Genomic DNA, 15,572 nt, shown 5'->3' with positions numbered 1-15,572 from the left:
TGTAATGTGTATATTGCATCAGTGGTCTATGTGAAATGCCCGATATTGTAAACTAAATGAGAGCCAGTTGAACTAAAATAACAATGTTACTCAGTATGAATGAACAGTGTCTATCATAATAAGGGTTCTGTTAACATGTTTGATTATTTGCCTATCATTTTCTTCTTATTATGTTAAAGAGCTAAGTGAAATACAAACTTTCATTGAGAGAAATCCTATTTTGTATATGCCTCAGTTTTCTAATGTTGTTCTTTCTGTGTTATCCAATTTGTCAAAATGCTTTTGTATTGCTATAAAGGAAAATGATTGCAGTGTCACTTTATTTTCATTTAATTGCTTTTTAACAAAATTTTGGAATTTAAAAAGAGTACAGTTTCATAAAAAAGAGCAAAATTGTATAAAATAGTGAAAAAAAGGGCAAAGTCAAAACCTAAAATAACAAAAAAGGGGGTTGATCATGCATAAATTTTCACAAAACAAGAGGGCATTTGTGATCATTGTTTTGACTGAGAGTTTGCATCCTTATTGAAAAAAATAGGCTGTCTTTGACTTAGCTGGTTTTGTTGCTAGATGAAATGAAATGAAATCTTTCTAGCTCATCTGTGTAGTGGGCACTGCCCTTCAACCCATGGCTTCATCCTTTGTCGTGATGAGCCTACAGAATGTGTGGCATCATCATTACAGAATGCCATATTTTAACTGAATATTGTTTGTGTACTAATAAGAGGGCGTTAAATGGTTTGACTGGAGATGTGCTTTTTATTTGAAATGATGATTGAGCAGGTGTAGCACTAGTGCAGCCCAGTAGACTGCTTTTGATGTGTTAGCATGTCCCACTCAACTTCTCCAGTGCTATTGACGAGTAACATGGATATCATTGTTGACAACTGAGTGCTACTGACGAGTGTAGATATGCCATCGTTCAGGTACCTTGGATGCTGTTGATGAGTTTAATCATAATACAGACTTTCCACTTGGCTGCTTACTTATGTTCAGATACCCTTGTCTTTTGTGATCTCATTTTACTGCATTCAACTTTACTTTAAATCTTACTATTCACCAGGACTGATATCAGTGTTTTTCTTATCATCTGTTCAGTAAAGGAAATGACAAGTGTTTAGTTGTGAAACCATGAAGGTGTGATTGGCAGTACTGGGAGTGAATTACTCAGTGTCCTGCAGATTGTGGAAGCAACAGCCCCAGCTGTCTGTCAACAGGTGTGACACTGTATACAGTCTTGTTTCAACAAGTGGTCTAATTGATAGTGCTTTCAAATCCGAAGGATCTGAAAGTGATAGTAACTTTTAGAATGGGTTACCAAAAAAAGACCAGCCTTAGGTCTGTGCAGATTTGTAACAACTGTAAATTTACAGCAAAGCTTCAGGTCAGAAACAAATTTTGCACCTACACTATTGTTTGTCTTGGCTGTGACAAATCTTAATGTGGCAGGAGAAGACTTTGGAGATAGCGCTCCAGAAATATTCAGCATAGGGTGAGGCAGGCCACACAGGTAGCCCCGGACCGGATAGAAACCCAAACACACAGTCCGTAGCACAGGAAGATGCATTAGGCAATAATGATGCAGCATTCAGCTCGGCAAGTGGCAGGGACATCTATAGCAGCCAAAAGGTTAAAATTTTGGGGGTAATCATGACTCCCTCCCAGTTGTTGTTGTTGTTGTTGTTGTTGTAGTTGTGGTATTCAGTTCTGAGACTAGTTTGATGCAGCTCTCCATGCTACTCTATCCTGTGCAAGCTTCTTCATCTCCCAGTACCTACTGCAACCTACATCCTTCTTAGTCTGCTTAGTGTATTCATCTCTTGGTCTCCCTCTACGATTTTTACCATCCACGCTGCCCTTCAATAATAAATCGGTGATCTCTTGATGCCTCAGAACATGTCGTACCAACCGATCCCTTCTTCTAGTCAAGTTGTGCCACAAACTCTTCTTCTTCCCAATCCTATTCAATACCTCCTCATTAGTTATGTGATCTACCCATCTAATCTTCAGCATTCTTCTGTAGCACCACATTTCGAAAGCTTCTATTCTCTTCTTGTCCAAACTATTTATCGTCCATGTTTCACTTCCATACATGGCTACACTCCATGCAAATACTTTCAGAAACGACTTCCTGACACTTAAATCTATACGCGATGTTAACAAATTTTTCTTCTTCAGAAACGCTTTCCTTGCCATTGCCAGTCTACATTTTATATCCTCTCTATTTCGACCATCATCAGTTATTTTGCTCCCCAAATAGCAAAAACTCCTTTCCTACTTTCAGCGTTTCATTTCCTAATCTAATTCTCTCAGCATCACCCGACCTAATTTGACCATTCAATTATCCTCATTTTGCTTTTGTTGATGTTCATCTTATATCCTCCTTTCAAGACACTGTCCATTCGGTTCAACTGCTCTTCCAAGTCCTTTGCTGTCTCTGACAGAATTACAATGTCATCAGCAAACCTCAAAGTTTTTACTTCTTCTCCATGGATTTTAATACCTACTCCGAATTTTTCTTTTGTTTCCTCCACTGCTTGCTCAATATACAGATTGAAGAAATTGGGGACAGGAGAGTTGTTAAGGAGCACATTTGAATGATGAGTGGCTGGCTCTTTCTTTTTTGGTCAAATGTTTGAGTGTAACAAAAACATGACTCCTATAAATTGCGCAATAGATTCTTGTCGGATTTTTCACTGCCAAATGAGGAGTGGGTAATGGAGGAAAGGTTTTTGTATTTTCATAACCGAAAGAGTGGGAAATAGATAAATGCGGGAACAAAATGACCAGCGTGAGAGGTAGTTTGGCAAAAATATAGATTAAATTGCTTGCGAAAAAGGATGATTAAGAAAAACATAGTGATTTGAGGGGAAATTGAAGTGTTTTGTGAAAAAATCCGGCTACCTCTGTAAAAAAATAAAGAAAAACTAACTCTTCAGGGCCTAGACCTTTGCACATGTAGAGCCTTGACAACACTGAGACATTACCTGAGAGATGTTTACAAAATCACTTTCCTGGAAATGTCTTGAATTTGGTATGTAGTTCAAAGGCAGCCATTTTGACCATTAAATGTCACACCAATGCAACTATTTGTGTGTGGAACAGCTAAGCCTTGAAGAGATGAACTTTGGGACTTCAATTTAAATTTTCCCTGAAATCACTTAGTTTTTCTTAATTACCATGCTTTCAAGCAATTAAATCTCCTCTCTCTCTCCCTCTCCCTCCCCCCCCCTCTCCCCCTCCCTCCCTCCCTCCCTCCCTCCCTCCCTCCCTCCCTCCCTCCCTCCCTCCCTCCCTCTCTCTCTCTCTCTCTCTCTCTCTCTCTCTCTCTTTCTTTCTTTCTTTTTTCTCCAAAACTACATCTCGCTTTCCTTCCACACTGTTTGGCTACAAAAATTCAGACCAAAAACCTGTGTGTAATTTCTAGGATTCATGGTTTTGTTACACTCAAACCTTTGACAAAAAACACTCATGCATTCAAACAGAAACTTGCATTGTCAACACCACAATGCCTATCAAATGTCTGTCTGACTGCTGAAAAGCATGCTCTCCTTAGATATGGTACACTCGAGTTTCCATACATCATCTGAGTGCTTTATTTAAAGATGGTCCTTCACAAACCCAGAACATTGGCAGGTTTCAGCAATTCTACATGGTGCACAATTTCAAGTGGATCAACGTTATGAAATTTGTGCCGTTAATTACACATCTGCTGCCAGTGGGCTTAGTTTCAAAAGCATTTATCTACTCTGTTACTCATTTAAGACGAATTGGACTCTTTTTTTTGATAAATTTTCCATTCTGCCTTCAGCACTTTGACATTCAGTAGTGACGTTTGTCCTCGTAAGCCCTCACATTCAGCAATACGTTGGCTCTGTACTCAAACCAACTGTTTCTGGATTGTAGTGTTATCCTTGGCACACTCCTTACCCATTTATACGACACAGTTTCAGATAGTATTATTTTGGAAAAAACCCATAAAAACTTTTTTCAAACCAAAATATATTTTTACAAGAAAGAGCAATTCTTAAACAATTTTTCTACATAATTGCCTCCGTTGTTCAGACACTTGTCATAGTGGGAAACCAACTTTTCTATGCTCTCTGTGTAGAAAGATGCTGCAGTGAAGACAGCCACTGCTGATGACTTTTAGTCATCATCACTCTCCTCCAAAAATAATGCTTGCTTACGAACAAGTGGTAGTCAGAAGGTGCGAGATTGTGGCCCTGTGGTATATGGTCAAACTGGTCCCATCCAAATTGCTGAAAAAGGTTTTGTAGTGGCGCCATCAGAATGTGGATATTTGTTGTCAAGAAGTAACCCTGTGTGTTGACTGAGCATTCAACACCTTTTGTTTTGAATTGCATGTCAAACTTTTCTCAGTGTTTCACAGTATTGTACTCCATTGACAGTTTCACATCTGGGAGGGAACTCAGCAAAGAGAATGCCCTGTCTGTCTCGGAACACAGTACACATGATTTTTTTTCCTTTTTTTGTGCTGACTAGATATTTTTATTTTTTGGGGAATCGTGAGTGCCTCCAATCCATCGAGTGTTATTTTGATCCTGGAGTGACATGACAAACCCCAAGTTTCATCACTGGTCACAATTCTGTTTATGAAGTCCTCTCCTCCATCACTGTGCTGGGTGAAAAATGTCAAAGCACTATCAAGTCACTTCATTTTTTGGACATCTGTAAGCATTTTTGGAATCAAGTGAGAAAACAATTTGTGAAAATTTCAGTGATTTGTGACCATCTCATGCAAAAGAATTTTTGAAATTTGTGGAAACTCTTCACAAAGAATTCTTATTGTGAACTGTCAGTTTTCATGAATTTTCTTATTAACTTTCTCCACCAAATCAGCATTGATGACAGGAGCCCGCCCGCTCTATCCTTTGTCATGAACATTGACTTGACAAGAACGTTGACCTGTCATGAACATTGGTTTGTCCATCATTGAATTATCTGCCCCCTTTCTCACCGTTCCATTAGCCATTACATTTTACCATAAATCTGTACAAGTTGGCAATGAATTTCAGCTGGCTTAACATTCTTTGCATTCAAAAATCATATTATGGAACATGCTACAGTCAGTGAGTTCGAAGATTGCCATAAACATTTTGATCGATCACTAAGAAAAGGTAAACACATCGCAATCTGGCTGTAATGACATCATTGGGAAGGCAGTGAACCAGAGAGGTGATCGTGAATGTGCATAACCAAGACACTGTTGCTGCAGTGACTGTAGGATGAAATGGTACTTACTTTCCGGGTGTACCTCAAAACTCCCTACTACAACAAGCTGTCCATTTTGCCAATTGTACATTACAGTTGCTCCTGCCTAGTTTTATTACAATACTCATATCTCCTTTAGCTTCTTTGTATCCTTCCGCATTACTTCTACATATCTAAACCTGTCATTTGTCCATCTGGTCCAGTTGATCTACACTTTGGCCAAGCTCGGCCCGAGTGCTTATGCACAGGTTGACAAATAGAAAATTCATAACTCTGCTGTTGCAAATTACTTTTAATGCTAGAAATGTCATTGCTTCACTGTAATAGGGGTGTATTCGTTGCAACATATGCTCTGTCTTACTAAGGACATATACATGTAATTTGCTTAAGTAATTTTGTTTGTCCACCTGTCCTCTCCACAATGCAAAATGAGGCTTTCGTTTCCATTAATTTGGCGTGCCCCTATTGTGTTGTTTCTGTTTTTGTTCTAACAAAAGGCACAATTAATATGTGATGCTTAGAAAGATCAGTAGTTTCATTGCTCATCTTATCTCTATTAACTGCTGTTTTATTTTGTTGGCAGCTCTTGCTCCATTCTGTATTTTGTGTGGATAGCTAATTTGATTATTATATTATCTTCGTTTGTCAGCCGTTCCCTAATTTGAACAGCCATTTGTGCTGCCAGTGACTCTGCTTTGCCTGTAGAACACTCCTAAGTGCAGTAACTAGTATTCTGTCCAAGGAATACACACATTACCAGTAGTCCACTGATTTATAATATTTCAGTGTGTTATAAAGATGCATATATCATCAAAATAATTGAAGTGGTTAGATAAAAAATCTACTCACCAAGCGGCAGCAGAACACACACACATAAAAGACAGTTGTAATTGGCAAGTTTTTGGAGCCAATGGCTCCTTCTTCAGGCAGAAGAGTTGAAGGGGAAGAAAGAAGCGTATAGGAAAAGGACTGGAGAGGTCCAGGAAGAGTGGTAGATTTTGGGAAAGTCACTCAGAACCGTGGGTCTGTGGAGACTTACCTTACGGGATGGTAAGGTCTTTCCCTTCTCATCCCGTGCGGTAAATCTCCCCTGACCCACGGTTCTGGGTGACTTTCCTGAAATCTACCATTTTCCCTAGACCTCTTCCAGTCCTTTTCCTTTGCCCCTCTTCCTTCAACACTTCTGCCTGAAGGAGGAGCCATTGGCTCCAAAAGCTTGCCAATTAGAACCATCTTTTATGTGTGTGTTCCAACACCGCGTGGTGAGTAGATTTTTTATCTATCCAGTTAAATTATTTTGTCAATAATTGTTTTCATTGCATATATCATCAGTTTTTCAATGCAATTAGTGTGAAGAATATCTCTTACTATAGAAATAATATAACAGCATCAATTTTAAACCATGGGTTTGCTGCGTACTCTGGTGCACCGGGCACATGTGGTATCTGATAAGGACAGCCTTCCTAAAGAAATAGAACATTTGCAATCCGTCTTCAGGGAGAATGGATATTCTACATGCCAAATCCGCACAGCTGTAACAAAGAAGAAATGTAAAGAGAAACAAGAAGAAGAAGAAGAAGAAGAAGAAGAAGACAAAGAGGTGGTCAGGTCCAGGGCGTTTCTTCCGTATGTGGGTAACCTCTCCTCTAAAATAGGAAGGATTTTAAAGAAGCATTGTGTTAAAGTGATCTTCCGACCACCTACGAAAATATCGGCTTTGCTTGGCTCTGTGAAGGACGATCTGGGTCTGAGGAAGGCGGGTATTTATAAGATCCCTTGTCAATGTGGCAAATCCTACATTGGCCAAACTACTCGTACAGTACGGGAAAGATGCGTGGAGCACAAGCGCCACACACATCTACTACAGCCCAACAAATCAGCCATAGCAGAACACTGTATTTCGACGGGACACTCCATGGATTATTGTGGAACAAAAATTTTAGCGACAACTAGATCTTTTTGGGAATCCATTATCAAGGAGTCCGTGGAGATACGATTGGCAAAAGATCTTATTAATGGAGACGGCGGCTTTCAGATGGATAAAGCATGGGATCCTGTAATTTCTTTAATCGCTTCAGAGACATGGGTCTGCATCTAGTGCGACGGCTGACGAAAATTGATTTTATACTTTCGACTACCGCGCCTCAGCTGCGCGAAGGCGCTTTACGACAGATAGCGCAAATGTAGGTACACCACTACGCATGCGCGGCCCGCTTCTGCTGCAGAGCATGCCAAATTAGATAGGGGGCGCGGTATTAGCCTTCTCCACTGCGCAGGCGCCGCCGCGCCAATTTTCTTTATATATAGAACGACGCGCACCAGTAATCTTCAGTCTCGTACTCACCTGAAGATGGCTGCATGTTTGTTAGCCGAAATATCGTGCCAAGATGTCAACGTGATCCAGCTGCAAGCCCGAAATATGATGGACCAATCAATACGCTGGGAAAACTTCAAGATACACATTTTGTATCGTAATAATGATTTACTTATTATTTTCAACTAACAAAATAGACACCTCTGAACCTGTAAACTAAAAACAAAAAAGACATGAATTTAAAATGTAATGTATTAATTTAAAACATAAAAGAAAACTAGGTAATTAAGTATATTGATGATACTCTGACAGCACATTGTGTACGGCCTTTTTTTCCAAAATCAGTACCAGAGAAACCAGCTTTATTACAGATGAATGGATGTGGCATGAAAGCTTCCTTAATTTTTGTTGTAACATAAGTTTTCATTTTACAAAATTAAGTAATGGCGGTGGGGTATTTTGCAAAATTTCATGTTATTGTTAAGTTAGTTATACAGTTTTCAAGAATATTAATTACATTTCACCTTTTATGCGAAATGTGTTTTTTATATATCAGGGTTTTGTAGTTATTCCCTCTAAACCTAATATGCCAAATTACTTTTCAGGGTGTGTTTTACCCCTTAAAAATGAAATTGGGCAAAAATGAAAAAATACGTATTGCACATCTGCCAAGTTTCAGCAAGATTATTTATTTACACTTGAAAATTTTTCCTTGTCCGTGGATATTTTTGGTCTGGAGCAACCACAAATTTTGGGGTGACACAAACACTGACTCCCATCATGAGAGAAATGCTGTAACCATCAAATGTCCATGCATTGAAATCCACGCTGAGAGAAATGTCAACCATTAACTTTCAGAGTTAGATTCATGATGGTTGATACTTCAAATGTGAAGCTTCATTGTATGTGGAATGGAATCTCAGGAACACCAACACATCAGTTAAGTTCCAGGAGTCTTACTTTTTGTAAATTTCTAATATCATATGTATTTGCAATGATGAAAGAAATTAATTTTGGCTCACATCACCCATAATGTCTTGTGCAATTGCAGTTAACTTTGTCTTCCTTGTATCATTTGTGCACTTTTTCTTCAGGAAAACTGTGTCAATAAAAGAGCAAAGTATCTTTGAAATGAGCTCCCTGTAATTTTCGTAGATATGATCGAGTGTGAGTATTGTGTATTAATGAACACCTGGAACCAAATGGCTTTGACAATAAGTTTCAGCTGTCTCCTGAATTGTGTGAAGGAATTGCTCTTCCTCTGGAACCAGGAATCAAATTATTTTGTATCCTGTACTTTTGCAGCATATAATTGGCACTATTTGGATTCTTGGTCACTGGGTTTTCACAGTTTTTATTGTTGGATGAAAGTTGGCTTTAATCGTGTTCATCAGTTCATACAGGGAAAGTTGACAGTCCTTGTCATTATATTTCAGGGAAGAAGAATAGTATCTATGTCACTACCTCAGTTACATCCCTGAAAATATCAGGTCTTTTCTCTCTTCACTGTGTGATCAAGCATTAAAGTATTTTCATACAAAATGTATAATACTGTTCACCTGAGGCTAGTAAGTGTGAAACAAGTTGAAATGTGTTATGGCCTGTCCAACTTGTCAAGTTTCTCAGCTGATTCAACCATATTTTCCTATACTCTGATTCTTGAACACTTTACATTAAATTGCTTAGCCTAGGGAAGTTGGCTCTGTCATTAAGGAACTGTGCTGTTATTCTTGATCCACATAAGAACATCTAGTTTTTGTTGCAAAGGCAGCTATAACTGATGAATGTAACTGTTGGGTCTGATGTCTTTGTTGAACTCTCATTACATGGGTAGAAATAAACTTTTTATTGATGTATTGTGTCGGATACTTGTCATGAACTGTTATTGACATTTCCCCCTTGAGATGACTGCCTTTCCCATCCTTCCTTTTCAAAATTGTTTCACAAAATATTTCTAAGCCTATTTGTTTCACTTCCATCCTTAAACCTCTGTTCTTGAGCTCACTGTCCAAAATAAAACATGAAACTCCTCATGTTTTTAAAAACTGATTGCAAAATAACAAATGTGGGGAAAAGAAAAAGATTAACTGAAGAGGCTTCTTTAAAAGTTGGAACTGTGGAAATGATGATTGGGGAAGGAAAGAGATTCAGACAAGGCAGCTAGACTCTCTACTGAGAGACTTGAAATGCAAATACAGAAACAGAAATGGAGGGAGAAAATGACAGCAAAGGAAGTGAGAGAGAATACAGAAAAAGAAAGCAAGGCAGATAGCGAACAGTGCATCAAGGCATGCGTGCTCCAAAATGGTGCAGTGGACATGGAAGGTAATCAGGATAAAAATGGCAAAGAATTAGTCTTGTTTAATTCAGATATAATGCAGTTGCACAAACGACACATCATTTTCACTTTGAGGGGGGGAAAAAAAATACGAGAGTTGGAATTTTAATAGTGACAACTATTTATTTACAGCTCGTACAAAAGAGATATGTGTTTCAAAGTTTTACTGACCTTCAAAGTAGTTGCCAGTATTGTGTATAACCTGTTGCCAGTGATGTGGAAGTTGTGGAATCCTCTTAGCAGTGCCAGTTGTGCTGGCAGTTCGAGCGGCGCGGTGTGTTGCCCGACAGATTTGTAGCAGTTCTGAAGCGAGTGCCGTGAAATGTTTCCTTCAGTTTAGAAATCGAGTTGAACTTAGGAGGGCTTAAGTCAGGGGAGTGCAGTAGGTGGTATAGCACTTAGCAGCCCCATCAGCCAAAGAAATCGGTAACAGCTTGTACTGTACGCACTTGAGCGTTGTCCTGCAAAATGATGGTCAGGTCCTGCAGAAAGTGTCATCACTTCTGTCTGTAAGCTGGTTGTAGGTTGTGTTTCAAAAATGAACAGCATAGAGACAGAAGTGATGACACTTTCTGCAGGACTGACCATCATTTTGCAGCACGTACAGTGCAAACTGTTACTGATTTCTTTGACTGATGGGGCTGCTAAGTGCTATACCGCCTACTGCACTGCCCTGACTTAAACCCTCATGAGTTCATCTCGATTTCTAAACTGAAGGAAACACTTCACGGCATTTGCTTCAGAACTGCTACAAATTTGTCTGGCAATAGACCGCACCACTCGAACTGTCAACACAACTGGCACTGCTAAGAGTATCCTACGACTTCCACATTGCTGGCAACGGGCTATACACAATACTGGTGACTACTTTGAAGTTCAGTAAAACTATGAAACATGTATCTATTTTGTACGAGCTGTAAATAAATAGTTGCCAATATTAAAGTTAAAACCCTTGTATGTAGGAAAGGCTGTGGATTGGGGCGAGGCTAACCTTTTACATCCAGGAGTTTGGAGGAATGTAAGAAAGACATGAACATCCTAGAAGAGAGAGAAGAAAATTTAAAGAACACATAAATAATAATGAAATGTAAGAAATGGGCAGGGTAATGATGAAATGTAGGACAGAGAGTATGATAACATAAAACAAAACAAAAAAGTGTATTACAAAGGTTTCATTGTTAGTGTGAGCAGGAGGAAACTATGAAGAAGGGAGGGGAAGGGGATAAGATGGAGAAAGTTTTAAGAAAATATAATGAAGTCCATTAAGATTGCAAGAACCAAGTATATGCTTGGAAATCCATTAATTTACAAATCTTGGAAAGGCCAATAGTCAATGAAATTACTTTTGAGATGAATAATGCCCCAAAACCCCTGTTATATGCAATATCGCAATGTTATTTACAAGTAACCATTCGTGTTTATTTCTCCTCCTGTACTCTTCATCTTTAATATCTTTTTACTAGTTGTGGAACCCATCCACAGATCGTTTTCACTGGAATACTATCACAGAAGTGACTTGACTTGTGGTTATGTTTCAACTGCTTGTGCTTGGAGTTGAATTTTCTATTGTGATATGCTTTCCACAGCTGTAATAATAAATTCATCATCTTGACCCCTTTGCTACACAGTGTAGGCTATTTTCCTGTGTTAAAAAAATAGGGCTGTTGTTCTGAATGATTAGAACATTCAGATAGCATTTTTGGTCAATATACATATATCTGTTACTAAATGCAATCAGAGATTAAAAATCATTAATTTTCAAGATTTGGTCATATGAGTGAAAACACTTGGTTATTGCCTGAAGCTCAGTGATGTCACAAGTTAGGAGTAAGACATAGTGATATGTGTGTTATAGGAGTGTTAGTCAAAGTTTGTAGTATTTTTCATACTTTTTCTGCAAACAGTTTAGTTATTTAGTGACAGAAAATGTGTTTACAACTTTTAGGTAACAATGGAAAGTTTTTTTGTGAAGACTGGTAGTGGAAACCCTCCAAAATTTGATGTTTTTATGGTCTCTTTGTTCATCAAGAACAATCTAGATTTTTATTTTACTGAAATAAGAAACTGTCGTTGCATGTTGACTGGGATGACATACTGTGATGCAGCAACAAATTGCTGAATTGTCTTAAAACTGAGGGAATATGGAACTAGGATATTTCCTCAGACCTGCTGAAAAAGTTTTCCAGGGCGACTTATGAAAGCCTGCACAGTGAAACACAGCGGAAACTTTTTCATTCAGAAGATAACTCTGTTAATTGCTATGGTTGTTGCCAGAACTACTACTGTTTTCCAGGTACCTCTTTTCTCAAGTTTCAGATTTTCAAACAGCATAACTCTTAAGGGTAACTGCAAAGCATCATCATGTTTGCTTTAAATAGCTTTATCCACTGCAGTTTTTTTGTTCCTCCTGGACATTACTTTAAACCACTGGAGAATTATGTTCATAAAAAAAAATGCAGTTGACACACCACAACCTTAAAAGTGTCTGTTGTTCTACTGCTTACATAACTGCTGCTGAAACACAATGATTTAAAAATGCTTAAGAGCAGGACCAACTTTCATTTTATCATAATGCCCTGTTATTTGTTTTCCATTTAGGTTCCAAGCAGTGATCTATTTCTCTCTCTATCAACATCATACAGCTTTACAACTAGCTCAATGGAGACTAGTGGAGTGAGAAATTATTATCTTCAGCAACTTTTGTAGGAAGAATAATGTGGGTGGAAATTGTTAAATGGTTTCTCAGATTGTTCAGAATAAGAACTATGTCAGGCATGAAATACAGTTTCGTAACACCATCTTTGTGATTCATCTCAAATTGATTCAGTGTAAAGTGAAGGTATTAAATAAAAATAGATATTAAAATGTAATATGATATAGAATTTAAAGCTCTTACATAACTATATTATGACTAAAATAAATTGATGGGGACAGTAGTATTAAGCAAAGAGGACTGGGAGGGACAAAACCTTGCTCTGAATGAGAATCAATCTTGCAAACATTGCATTAGGATTCCAGCATGCTGCCTAGTATGCTACAAGCAACAATATGTTCATATGGAGTGTTTATGTATATCAAAATGATCCTCACAGAAATACACACATGCAGTGTCCATTATCTCATTTGGATCTCCACGAGCAAGTAGCAACCCCATTTTACATATCTTCTCATTTTTTTTAAACAATCAGAAACCATTTTTCAAGAGTTTTTTATGATGTATTTGTACTATTTGTATTTTATGATATATTTGTACCATAAGGAACTACACACCATTTGTAACCCATTTTCTGAAATGTAATTTCCAAAACAAGATATCACTGTGAATGAGCTTTATAACAGTATGAGCAGTGTGCTACCCAGTGACGTCGCGGTGTAGTGTTTCCTTTCCTTGGGGTTCTGCCGTGAAAATACAAAATAGAAAATCTGATTGGGTTTTGAATTTTGATGGAATAAGTTACGGATAAGGTGGACTTCGCATTACTGATTGAGATAGTGCTGTAATTTTACCGTGCATGGCAGACCGGGTCGGCAACACTACAAAAAGCGACTGTACGGAAATAGACTCAGAAATAAGTTGAACTTTACCTTATAATTCTGTTAGAAACGTTGTATTTATTATAATATAGTCTTCGTGGCTGCGTCTGGAATACTTCTTAATTTTCTTGTAGGATGTCCCTTTTCCCATTGTTTGCTGGTCCTCTTGTTCTCTGTCTGATGAAAATTTCTTTAAGTTGTCACTGTCAGGATTAATTTATAAATTTGGCGATAACCATTTCGAATCACTACTGAAATAACTTCGTTTTGTCATATAGTTTTAATTTCCACTTAAAAGCATATTTAACACAGCGCCGAAAAAACATTTCTTGAACGTATGAAGACAAGAGAGTAATCAGTTAGTTGTTAAAAACAAACACCTATGTAAAAAAATAATTATTTATAAAAATCGGTCACTGGCGCAGCGCTCTTCTGCACGTGCGATCGTAAATCATATCTTTGTATTGGCGGAGGTGCGATGTTGTTGTTGTTGTTGTGGTTGTTGTTGTTGTTGTTGTTGTTGTTGTTGTTATTTATATGAATGCTGAAATTCATGAGGAAAAAAGAATGTTTTGAGCATAAAATAACATAATTAATCTTTTAAGACAATTTCCAGAAAACAATCAAATACCCTATTATTGTTACTATTTGTCTCAGCTGATATTGTCACCTGTAATATCATTGATATGTTTTATTGGCAGGTGCTTGTGAAGCATCATTAGCTTGCACAACTTGCCATATTTATGTGCTTGGAGATTATTTGGACAAACTTCCACCTGCTGAAGAACAAGAAGAGGACCTGCTTGATCTTGCTCCCTTTCTTAAGGAAAACTCAAGACTAGGTAAGAAAACCTCATTATTCTGATTATCAAGTTGCATAGAGCAGCAGATTGTGACAGATATGTACAAAAGATGCTAAATTCAGTAGTTTTTGAAAGTTTGAATGCTTCTGTGGGCAAGGCTAAGGAAATAAATGGAGGAATAGGCAGTTTGTAAGAATCGAACTCGATCCATATCAATAAAAGTGAAACAGGATAGATTTTGAGGGAAACGACAATAAATGCTAACAACATACAAGATCTAAAAACATAAGAAGTTACAAGGGGATAAGCAACATGTTAGAGATATACCAAAAGTAAAAGACAACAACAAACAGAAGCCGAAGCCACACAAAAACAAAAAAACAAAAAAAAAGGGGGAATAAATATATCGTTTACTCTTTGGTGGTTTGAGCAGAAATGTAATTGTTGTGGTATTCAGTCCTGAGACTGGTTTGATGAAGTTCTCCATGCTACTCTATCCTGTGCAAGCTTCTTCATCTCCCAGTATGTACTGCAGCCTACATTCTTCTGAATCTGCTTAGTGAATTCATCTCTTGGTCTCCCTCTACGATTTTTACCCTCCACGCTGCCCTCCGATACTAAATTGGTGCTCTCTTGATGTCTCAGAACATGTCCTACCAACCGATCCCTTCTTCTAGTCAAGTTGTGCCACAAGCTCCTCTTCTCCCCAATTCTGTTCAATACCTCCTCATTAGTTATGTGATCTAACCATCTAATCTTCAGCATTCTTCTGTAGCACCACATTTTGAAAGCTTTTATTCTCTTCTTGTCTAAGCTATTTATCGTCCACGTTTCACTTCCATACATAGCTACACTCCATACAAATACTTTCAGAAACGACTTCCTCACATTTAAATCTATACTCGATGTTAACAAATTTTTCTTCTTCATAAATGCTTTCCTTGCCATTGCCAGTCTACATTTTATATCCTCTCTACTTCGACCATCATCAGTTATTTTGCTCCCCAAATAGCAAAACTCCTTTACTACTTTAAGCATCTCATTTCCTAATCTAATTCCCTCAGCATCACCCGACTTAATTCGACTACATTCCATTATCCTCGTTTTGCTTTTGTTGATGTTCATCTTATACCTTCCTTTCAAGACACTGTCCATTCCGTTCAACTGCTCTTCCAAGTCCTTTGCTGTCTCTGACAGAATTACAATGTCATCGGCAAACCTAAAGTTTTTATTTCTTCCCCATGGATTTTAATACCTACTCCGAATTTTTCTTTTGTTTCCTTTACTGCTTGCTCAATATAGAGATTGAATAACATTGGGGAGAGGCTACAACCCTGTCTCACTCCCT

At 38.0% G+C, this 15,572-nt stretch overlaps 1 protein-coding gene across 2 annotated transcripts in view; it reads left to right on the top strand.

Moving 5' to 3' along the window:
* Positions 1-15,572, top strand: part of LOC126458274 (adrenodoxin-like protein 1, mitochondrial) — a 67,580-nt gene that overhangs the window by 28,579 nt on the left and 23,429 nt on the right. For both annotated transcript variants that reach the window (XR_007585606.1, XM_050095203.1), the window contains exon 4: positions 14,123-14,263. Coding sequence is in view for 1 of the 2 variants with exons in the window: in XM_050095203.1 (XP_049951160.1) it covers positions 14,123-14,263 (141 nt within the window). In the remaining variant the exon portion in view is untranslated. The remainder of the gene's footprint in view (positions 1-14,122; positions 14,264-15,572) is intronic.

This window comes from Schistocerca serialis, chromosome 2 (assembly GCF_023864345.2).
Source record: "Schistocerca serialis cubense isolate TAMUIC-IGC-003099 chromosome 2, iqSchSeri2.2, whole genome shotgun sequence".
Lineage (NCBI taxonomy): Eukaryota > Metazoa > Arthropoda > Insecta > Orthoptera > Acrididae > Schistocerca > Schistocerca serialis.
The sequence above is the reverse complement of the archived record's forward strand: the minus strand, read 5'-3'. Positions and strand labels throughout refer to the sequence as shown.